The sequence below is a fragment of the Haematobia irritans genome, chromosome 4, assembly GCF_050003625.1.
Source record: "Haematobia irritans isolate KBUSLIRL chromosome 4, ASM5000362v1, whole genome shotgun sequence".
NCBI classification, from domain to species: Eukaryota; Metazoa; Arthropoda; class Insecta; order Diptera; family Muscidae; genus Haematobia; species Haematobia irritans.
Window position 1 is genome coordinate 153707097 of NC_134400.1, and position 11775 is coordinate 153718871.

The window sequence follows — 11775 nt, forward strand, 5'->3', positions numbered from 1 at the left end:
TTGTTATTGATGTAGGTCAGATGGTATTGCAAATGGGTCATATCGGACCATTTTTACGTATAGCCCCCATATAAACCGATCCCCAGATTTGGCTTGCGGAGCCTCTAAGAGAAGCAAATTTCATCCGATCCGGCAGAAATTTGGAACATGATGTTGGTATATAGTCTCTAACAACCATGAAAAAATTGGTTCACATCGGTTCATAATTATATATAGGCCCCATATAAACCGATCCCTAGATTTGGCTTGCGGAACCTCTAAGAGCCAAAAAACATCTACCAACATTTTATTGCTATAGAAAATTTTGTAAAAATTTTATATTTCTATAGAAAATTTTGTGAAAATTTTATTTCTACAGAAAATTTTGTCAAAATATAATTTCTATACAAAATTTTGTCAAAAATTTATTTCTATAGAAAATTTTGTCCAAATTTTATTTCTATAGAAAATTATGTCAGAATTTTATTTCTGTAGAAACTTGTTTTCATTTAATTTAGGACATGAATCTGAGAAATTGCGTTCCTCCGTTAAAGTTATATGTCTTTGAACTAATGGAAATTGTCCTTAAAATAGAGAAAAGCATTTTTGTTTCAAAGAAATCGCCCTTAACTTAAATATTGAATCGATATATTTAATATAAAACCGCTTCAAATATAGGCTAAGACTTATTTTGAGGATTTTGTGTCTTTAGTTTAAAGGTTTTTGGAATTAAGAAAACATTTTTACTTTAAACTGTCTGTTACAAGTTGGATATTTAAACTGGCATTTGTTTGTACGATATAACAGGTTGGCTGATAAATCCCGGGGACTTAACAAAGAAAAACACATTTTTTTTGTCAAAATTCGTTTTTATTATTCAACATAGTTCCCTTCAAGAGCGATGCAACGATTATAACGACCTCCCAATTTTTGGATACCATTTTGGTAGTACTCCTTCGGTTTTGCCTCAAAATAGGCCTCAGTTTCGGCGATCATTGCAGCCAAATTTTTTCCCTGCGAGCATCTTTTGAGGTCTTAGATTCCATTTATCGAGATAAGGATAGAGATTCCATTTATCGAATTTTCATTCACTTTTCGCGATATACTCATAAACCTATTCATGTGCAAACAAATGACACATTAAAAATCCAAATTATAACGGATACATCAACGTACAAAATGTTTTCTTCATTCCAAAAAAAAGTTTAAACCAAAGATGCTAAATCTTCAAAATAAGTCTTAGCCGTTTTTATCTTAAATCTAATGTTTCAATATTTCAATTAATTTAAGGACAATTTCTTTGAATCAAAAATGTGTATCTTTACTTTAAGGCAAATTAGCCTTAGTTCGAAGATATGCGACTTTAACGGAGGGACCTAAATTTACAAAATTTGTGTCCTAAATTTAATTAACACAATTTTTGAAGCAAAGATTATAAACTTTTTTAATTAAAATTTCATTATTTTAAAGAAATTTTCCATTAATATTTTGTAAATTTCGCATCCTAAAATTTAGGTTGCGAAATCTTTAATATCACGTAAATATTTTTTTCAGTGTATATAGCTTTCGCCCGATTTACACTCCTATGGCCCCAGAGAGCAAAGTTTTACCCCCAGTTATGTAAATTTTTGCACAGGGAGTAGAATTAATATTATACGAGGGCAGTTCGGAAACTTCTTAGCCTAGCACCAAAAGCGCGGTATAAACAGAAAAAAGTTAAGTGTTTTGGAAACTTCCATCTCTGTTATGAACACATGTTAAATTTTGTTCCGATCTGGCAACTCCTTCATATAGAAACAGGTGTTCAAAAACGACGCATCCGCAATTTTTTTACAATGGAAAAGTTAGAAATGCGTGCTGTCATTAAATATTTACATAAAAAAGGTTTATCGGGACAAGAAATTCACAATGATATGGTGAATGTGTTAGATGAAAGTGCTCCTTCATATGCAACAGTAAAAAAATTGGGTTGCTGAATTTGAACGTGGTCGTACAAGCATTGAAGATGAACCACGTAGTGGACGTCCAAAAACAGCAACAACAACAGAAATTGTAGCCAAAGTGCATGATATAGTATTAAATGATCGACGAATAAAAGTGCGTGAAATTGCTAATATCATGGGCATCTCAAATGATCGAGTCCATTTAATTTTGCATGAAGAACTACGGATGAAAAAGCTTTCTGCAAGATGGGTGCCGCATTTGTTAACAGTCGATCAAAAACGCATAAGAATGAACATTTCTCAAGATTGTTTGGATCGTTTTAAGCGAAATAAAATGGATTTTAAGCGTCGTTTCATAACTGTTGATGAGACATGGATCCACCGCTATACTCCAGAGACAAAAGAACAATCCAAATAATGGACTGAAGCTGGAGGAAGTGCCCCAAAGAAGGTAAAAACAATTCAATCGGCTGGTAGGGTTATGGCAACGGTTTTTTGGGACTTCAAAGGCATTTTATTGATTGACTATCTGCAAAAGGGTAAAACAATAAATTCAGAGTACTATTGCAACCTTTTGGATCAATTAAATGTACAAATTCGAGAAAAACGTCCTGGCTTACAACACAAAAAATAATTTTAACAGTTTTAATAATGGCTAAAATCAACGAATTAAAGTACGAGTTGCTTGACCACCCACCTTATTCTCCTGATTTAGCTCCCAGTGACTTTTACTTGTTTCCAAATCTAAAAACTTTCCTTGCTGGCAAGCGTTTTACCTCAAATGAAGATGCAATTGCAGTTGTAAACCACTATTTTGAAGATCTTGAGGAAAACTATTTTAATCAAGGGACAGAATTGCTAGAAAAGCGTTGGACTAAGTGTATTGAAGTTTCAGGAGATTATATTGAAAAATAAAAATATTTTTTAAACACTAATTATTCTCTTTCATTGATAGACTAAGAAGTTTCCGAACCGCCCTCGTATATAGCAATTTTTCGAAGAATTTTAAAATGAGGTTTGCTTATTTTATTGAAATCGGTCTTTTAAAACAATTTTTGTAAACTTTTGTAAATATTATTTGCTTTTCCCCCAAAGTGTCTTGTTTGTATTTTAAGATTTAACGTTTTCTTATTCGCTTAATTTCACAACATTTTCACAGATAACTATTAACTACACTCACGACAAATATTCCCACCGATATTTTAGGTCTTCTCTTAGGAGACAAATGTAGAAATTGTTTCAATAAATTAATATTTAAAGTAATCCCTCGATTTAGGTCGTGATTCGTTCCGGAAATCGACGACGTTAATCGAAACGACGTAAACCGAATTAAAAATTGCTCATACTTACTCCTAAGACCAGTTATATTGTATGTGCATGTACATAATAAAAAACTTCGAAAATAAAGGTAATTCAGTAACTTCGGTAAGAATTTCAGAAAAAAAATGTTTCGATGCCATCATCGTTGATACTAATTTTACTTATGGAAGGCGTTTCTGATAAAGTGGGCAAAAAAATCGACGACGTAAATCGAAGTTCGATGGAACAAACATTTTTACAACGTAAATCGAAACAACGTAAATCGAGGGATTACTGTATCTGCATTGAAAGAAATAACTCGAAATACGATCGCAAATATTCGTATGGGAAAATGTTATTATTTTTTCTGTATATATTAAACATCCTACAAACCTAGACAAAAGTCATGAAAACCATACAAAAAAGTCATGGTTGATAATCTTAAACAAATTTTGTTGATATTTGTTTAAGATTGCCGACCAATGAATTGGGGAAAAAAAAATGTACGAGTTCATTTCGAAAGTTGAATTCTTTTCCAGTAGTCAGTTTGTAATAGGCTTCAATCAATTTAACATGAATATCGCTAAGAAAAATGTTGTTTTCGTTGGTGGTTTTGGTGGAATTGGGCAACAATGTGTAAGAAAATTCCTGGAAATGGGTGTTAGCAATATCTTTGTCTTGGAATGGAGGAATAATGAGGATTTAATAGAGGAATGGCAAAAATCTTTTCCTATTGCCAATATTGAATACATAGAGGCTGATATGTCTCAATTTGCATCCATTGAGAGGGCCTACAAATTGGTTATGGAAAAAGTAGATCATCTGGATTTGGTTGTAAATGCCAGTGCTGTATTAAATGAAAAAGAAGTCGATTTAATGCTAGCGGTGAATTTGGTAAGACTCCACTCAAAACAAAAACAAAAAAAAGTGAATTCACTAGGAAAGAAAGTGTAAAATTATTAAGTAAGTTGTATATTAAAATGTTTATATTATAAAATTAAGTAAATATTTTACGACAAATTCAAGATAATTTATTCAATGTAATTACAGTGAAATCTCTCAAACTTGGGCACTCTGAAAACCGGACCCCTCCCAAACGTGGACAGTTGTTTGGGGACGTTTGCTATATTAACACATTATACTTAACCTCGCATACCTGGACACCTCTCAAATGTGGACAAATGTTAGGCGATTGTGGGAGTCCACCTTTCAGAGGTTTCACTGTAATTTTTTCTAGTTGAGAAAAATATATATGCTTGTTCGATGGGGGGGAAATATGGCTAGAACAGCCACATTTTATCACCGAGATTCAACGAAATTTTCCTCCAATTGGCTTGATACTTGACATGAAGAGTAAAGTTTACAGTCTAGGACTAGGGTTTATCGATGGTATGACGAATTCAATCCAGGTCATAGTTCAGTCCAAGATGAAGGTTGTTAAAAATCAGTTATTTCACCGGGAACAATTGATGCTGTGATTTTATCGTGAGATTGCGACAACCTAAGGTATAAGTGGGACCAGCATACATTTATAAACAAACAAAATTATCGGATTCACTGGACCAAGAGGTCAGCTGAAAATTACACAGTTCAAACGCCGCTGAGGGTAATGATGTGGGACGTTGTAACGGCCAATGGCCACACACGGCTCGTATTCATCGACCGTCAAAATAAATGTCGAACATCACAAGGACTAAGCACCATCACACTCGGCATTTTGGAGAGTAAGGTTGGTACTAAAAAATACCAAAGTCTCCATTAAGACGGCGCTTCCCATGGGAATGGGCCAAAATACGGCAGAGCCACTTTTGTGCAGCCTTCAGTGGTTACAAATGGTTTTTTTGGAAATAACTCTGAACGGATAAATATATAAACATAATTTTTTTCTTTTTGTGAATTCTGAAGTGTTTCCCTAGTTTCTACACAGTTAAAAATGGAATTTTTGCTTTTGGAAAAATAATATTAAAAAATATTGTTGCATTACATATTAGACACCCTGTTATTGTTAAACCAATAAGTTCGTGCATTTGCAAACAGCATTCAGAAGGAGTAAACCAATGGTCTCAGTATCAAACTTGGCGATCATCATTCAAGCCCCCTCATTATACCCACGGCCCTTCTGTTCTATGGTCTTTTCCAGAGAACTTCAGTCGGTGTTTTTTTTTTGTATTGCAATCTTACCCACAAAATGTCGGTGGCAGTGAGTAAGACACCAATTACCATGCGATCTTTTACATTGATACAAATGCGAGAATAAAAATACCACTAGTAACAGGTTGGCTGATAAGTCCCTGGTCTAACAAAGAAAAACACTTTTTTTTTTGTCAAAATTCATTTTTATTATTCAACATAGTTCCCTTCAAGAGCGATACAAAGATTATAACGACCTTCCAATTTTTTGATACCATTTTGGTAGTACTCCTTCGGTTTTGCCTCAAAATCGGCCTCATTTTCGGCGTTCAGCTCTTTATTGCAGCCAAATTTTTTCCCTGCGGGCATCCTTTTGAGGTCTGAGAACAAGAAAAAGTCGCTGGGGACCAGATCTAGAGAATACGGTGGGTGGGGAAGCAATTCGAAGCCCAATTCATGAATTGTTGCCATCGTTCTCAATGACTTGTGGCACGGTGCGTTGTCTTGGTGGAACAACACACTTTTCTTCTTCATATGGGGCCGTTTTGCCGCGATTTCGACCTTCAAACACTCCAATAACGCCATATAATAGTCACTGTTGATGGTTTTTCCCTTCTCAAGATAATCGATAAAAATTATTCCATGCGCATCCCAAAAAACAGAATTCATTACTTTGCCAGCGGACTTTTGAGTCTTTCCACGCTTCGGAGACGGTTCACCAGTCGCTGTCCACTCAGCCGACTGTCGATTGGACTCAGGAGTGTAGTGATGGAGCCATGTTTCATTCATTGTCACATATTGACGGAAAAACTCGGGTGTATTATGAGTTAAAAGCTGCAAACACCGCTCAGAATCATCAACACGTTGTTGTTTTTGGTCAAATGTGAGCTCGCGCGGCACCCATTTTGCACAGAGCTTCCGCATATCCAAATGTTGATGAATGATATGACCAACACGTTCCTTTTATATCTTTAAGGCCACTGCTATCTCCATCAACTTCATTTTACGGTCATTCAAAATCATTTTGTGGATTTTTTTTTGATGTTTTCGTCGGTAACCACCTCCTTCGGGCGTCCACTGCGTTCACCGTCCCCCGTGCTCATTTCACCACGCTTGAATTTTGCATACCTATCAATTATTGTTGATTTCCCTGGGGCAGAATCCCGAAACTCATTATCAAGCCAAGTTTTTGCTTCCACTGTATTTTTCCCCTTCAGAAAACAGTATTTTATCAAAACACGAAATTCCTTTTTTTCATTTTTTCACAATACCAAAATTTGCTTCACAATAGACGCTCTATCTCACAAACTAATTGACTTACAGACGTCAAATTTTGACACGAATCATTTGAAGGTTGGTACTATATAAAAATAATATGCATTTAATACTAGCGACGCCATCTATGTGTCAGACTTGGGACCTATCAGCCAACCTGGGTGTCGCAATTTTATTTTTTTCTGTGCAGCGGTACACTGGTGCATGGAACATGCCAATGTTTCTGTCGTCATATGACGACGCTATGAGAATATGGGTTAAGTGTGATTGCACTCAACAACAACAATTACCAGAAGTTGGCATTATCTCAAGAGAATTGAGAGAGTACCAAATAAGAGAATACCAAACTGCTGAGATATGGGTAAACAATTTGTGTGATTGCTTTACTACGTTTTCGAGATACCAACACTCATACTAACAAACAACGACAGTCGTCGGTTGCATTGAATATTGGTGGTTGATTGTTTTTACCAATTGGTGTTTTAAGATTGCAAATATAGATGTTTACTAAATACACTGGTGGTTATGGTAGATCGCAGCCGTTCCCTGGTCTCATCATTCTCAAAACATGCCCTATATATACCAACCTCTGCTGCTTCTCTTGGGCACGGATGTGTTCTCAATTATAGGTGCCCCTCATTATTCCCACGGGCTTTCTGACTATCGTCCTACATTCCTTGAGTAGTTTTTTTTTTTTGACTCTTTGTCACCCTATAGTATTTTCTCGGAAAATAGATACCGAAATTTTTTCAGGTTTAGGTCCAGATTGTTCTACAATTTGAAGCAAACGCGATAAAAATCGCGGTATCTAGAAGCCCAAGAAGAGATTGTTCTATATGGGGTCTCTACCAAAACTGGACCGATACACACCATATTTGCCAAACCTATTTTTGGACTCAAAATACCTCTAGATTTCCAATTTCAAGCAAATTGGATTAAAATTGCTTCAAAAAAAAAAGACAAATCGAGTGGTCGGTTTATGAGGGGGCTATATCAAAATCAAGGCGGATATATCCCATCATCGCATTTAATATGCTTTCAGATAAAAAACCGAAGTGGTGCCAAATTTGAAGAACAATTGAAGACCTAGTGTAATTACAACATAGAGACGAACGCCCTTATATAAAGTCTCAGAAATTCTCCCTGATCAAATATATATACATACTTTATGTAATCGGAAATTGGTAATTCAATGTTACAAACGGAACATTGTGGTGGATATTAAAAAAAGCTTTTTAAATTTACCAATATGTTTTAGCTTTTATTTTAATGCAGATTTCGCTGTAACCCTTTATTAAATCTGGCCACACTACTACTAGAGTATCACTGAATGAAGTGAATAGTCCAATTGAGTGCGGAAATAAGGGGTTGCCAATATACTTAACCAATCCTAGGAGTGCAGATCGACTTTAGACCCTTACATACCTCCTATTTTTCCCATGTTTATGCAAAGGAAATTTTATTTACAGAATGGAGTTATACATAGCAGTCTTATTGCCTTTAACTACATGAGAAAAGATCACAAGGGCCGTGGTGGAAAGATAGTTAACATCTCCTCGATATCTGCCCTGAACCCAATGTCCGTTACGGCTGTTTATAGTGCAGCAAAATCTGGTGTCAATGGTTTTACTCTAGCCATGGGGGTAAGCATGTTCCCGTTATCCATTCATAAAATCTATCCTCTATTAATTTTTACTTTAGCATCCAATATATCACGAAAAGACTGGTGTCACCTTCATATCCATTTGTCCCGGTAAAACCATCACAAGCATGTGTATGCCTGACCACATGAGGCCGAAGTCAACCTTACCAGAATTTTACGATTTACTAAGGCAAAGTTATATGAATATTCCATCACAAACAGTTGAACAATTTGTCAATAATTTTATGGAAGTTTTAAAAGTTGATGAAAATGGTTCTATGTGGAAATTGGAAGGTGGATCTTTGGAAATGATTGCATTCAATCGCCGCATGTAATTCAACATGAGTAAAAGTGCAAATAAATTAATTGTCATTCAATATCATTGTCCGATTGAAGAAAAGCAATAAAGGTCAACATTAAGAAGAGGGCGACCAAATGATACCATAAATAATATTGAATTGAATTTTCCCTCCTCTTTTAAAAAATTAAAAATTTTAAAAATTCCATCTCTTTTTTTTAATTGACTTAGTCTTCCGAGTTTGATTCTGAGACGACCGGTATATATTTTATGCGGTCTTAAATCAATATTTCTGGTAGACACATTTTTCGGCAGATCAACTTTATTATACACTGACCACTATGTGGTTCAAGGTATAAAAAAATAAAGTGAAACAAATGTGAAAAATCTTCAAAATATGTCCACGAGTATATTTGAATCCTTTTGATCTTAAATCCAAAAATTCAATACCCCAGTCAATTTGAAAAAATATTTCTTTAAGTTAGTATATACGGCCTAAGTTCGGCCAGGCCGAATCTTATGTACCAGTATTGATTACAAACAAAAAAAATTCTGATTCAATCACGAAATTAATTGATCTAATTTATTTTTTAATTGAAATGTCTTCAATCAGGAAAATGATATTATCAATCATAGTTTTAATTGGACATTAAAAAAATACTTGATAAAAAAATCAATTGATTTAATTAGCAAATTTCAATTAATTCTTTAATTGATATTGATTACAAAACTCAATTAAATTTTTCATTAAAAATTTAACTATTTTCAATTACTTTCTTAACTGATTCAGTGTTTTTAGTTTGATCAAAAAATTGATTGTTTGAAATAAAATTTTAGTTCAAAATTAAAAATCTTTCAATTTTTATTGAAAAGATAATTGTACCAATTAATTTTTTATTTATTTTTTTTTTATTTTCAATCATTGACTTAATTAACTTAATGTTAAAAGTTAATTGTATCAATTGATTTAAATTTTCAAATTCAATCAAATTTTTAATTGGAAACATTTTGGTAATATTTTTTTTCTGTGTGGGTAGAAAGTGCTGTCATGGGAGCCACCGTGGTGCAATGGTTAGCATGCCCGCCTTGCATACACAAGGTCGTGGGTTCGATTCCTGCTTCGACCGAACACCAAAAAGTTTTTCAGCGGTGGATTATCCCACCTCAGTAATGCTGGTGACATTTCTGAGGGTTTCAAAGCTTCTCTAAGTGGTTTCACTGGAATGTGGAACGCCGTTCGGACTCGGCTATAAAAAGGAGGTCCCTTGTCATTGAGCTTAACATGGAATCGGGCAGCACTCAGTGATAAGAGAGAAGTTCACCAATGTGGTATCACAATGGACTGAATAGTCTAAATGAGCCTGATACATCGGGCTGCCACCTAACCTAACCTAACCTAACCTAAGTGCTGTCATCAGAAAGACTTTCATACACAATAGAATTAATTAGGTTGCGGTAAAAGTTTCCGATAGCACGGTATCATAAAATTTCCTAACATTGTCTTCTAAATCGCAAGTAAGTCCATACGGACTAACATCACACGCCAAATTTCAAACGAATCGGATGGTCCGGTTGAAGTGTGGTTAAAATAATCATGATTTTGTGCCAATGATTTTTATACCCTTCACCATCCCAGCAAAAACAAGTAAGGAAAGTCTAAAGTCGGACGGGGCCGACTATATTATACCCTGCACCACTTTGTAGATCTAAATTTTCGATACCATATCACATCCGTCAAATGTGTTGGGGGCTATATATAAAGGTTTGTCCTAAATACATACATTTAAATATCACTTGATCTGGACAGAATTTGATAGACTTCTACAAAATCTATAGACTCAAAATTTACGTCGGCTAATGCACTAGTGTGGAAAACAATGTTAGTAAGTAAGGAAAGTCTAAAGTCGGGCGGGGCCCTTATACCCTGCACCACTTTCGATACCATATTACATCTGTCAAATGTGTTGGGGTCTATATTTATATAAAGGTTTGTCCCAAATACATACATTTAAATATCACTCGGTCTGGACAGAATTTGATAGACTTCCACAAAATCTATAGACTCAAAATTTAAGTCGGCTAATGCACTAGGGTGGAACACAATGTTAGTAAAAAACCAGTAAGGAAAGTCTAAAGTCGGGCGGGGCCGACTATATTATACCCTGCACCACTTTGTAGATCTAAATTTTCGATACCATATCACATCCGTCAAATGTGTTTGGGGCTATATATAAAGGTTTGTCCCAAATACATACATTTAAATATCACTCGATCTGGAAGAATTTGATAGACTTCTACAAAATCTATAGACTCAAAATTTAAGTCGGCTAATGCACTAGGGTGGAACACAATGTTAGTAAAAAAATATGGGAAACATTTAAATCTGAAGCAATTTTAAGGAAACTTTGCAAAAGTTTATTTATGATTTATCGCTCGATATATATGTATTAGAAGTTTAGGAAAATTAGAAATTTTTACAACTTTGCGACTAAGCAGTGGCGATTTTACAAGGAAATTGTTGGTATTTTGACCATTTTTGTCGAAATCAGAAAAACATATAAAGGGTGATTCTTTTGAGGTTAGGATTTTCATGCATTAGTATTTGACAGATCACGTGGGATTTCAGACATGATGTCAAAGAGAAAGATGCTCAGTATGCTTTGACATTTCATCATGAATAGACTTACGATCTGCCACAACGTCGAATTTTCAGTGAATGGGCCCTAGAAAAGTTGGCAGAAAATCCGCTTTTTTATCGACAAATTTTGTTCAGCGATGAGGCTCATTTCTGGTTGAATGGCTACGTAAATAAGCAAAATTGCCGCATTTGGAGTGAAGAGCAACCAGAAGCCGTTCAAGAACTGCCCATGCATCCCGAAAAATGCACTGTTTGGTGTGGTTTGTACGCTGGTGGAATCATTGGACCGTATTTTTTCAAAGATGCTGTTGGACGCAACGTTACGGTGAATGGCGATCGCTATCGTTCGATGCTAACAAACTTTTTGTTGCCAAAAATGGAAGAACTGAACTTGGTTGACATGTGGTTTCAACAAGATGGCGCTACATGCCACACAGCTCGCGATTCTATGGCCATTTTGAGGGAAAACTTCGGAGAACAATTCATCTCAAGAAATGGACCGGTAAGTTGGCCACCAAGATCATGCGATTTGAAGCCTTTAGACTATTTTTTGTGGGGCTACGTCAAGTCT

The 11775-nt window shown here is 35.2% G+C and overlaps 1 protein-coding gene across 1 annotated transcript; it reads left to right on the plus strand.

Annotated features, from left to right (window-relative positions):
- The first annotated feature begins 3784 nt into the window (after window positions 1-3784).
- On the plus strand, window positions 3785-8772 carry LOC142234409 (fat body protein 2-like). The gene is made up of 3 exons (XM_075305534.1): window positions 3785-4115; window positions 8096-8269; window positions 8328-8772. Exons 1-3 carry the CDS (start codon window positions 3795-3797, stop codon window positions 8601-8603), a joined length of 771 nt encoding a protein of 256 aa, XP_075161649.1. The 5' UTR covers window positions 3785-3794; the 3' UTR covers window positions 8604-8772.
- Window positions 8773-11775: the final 3003 nt, after the last annotated feature.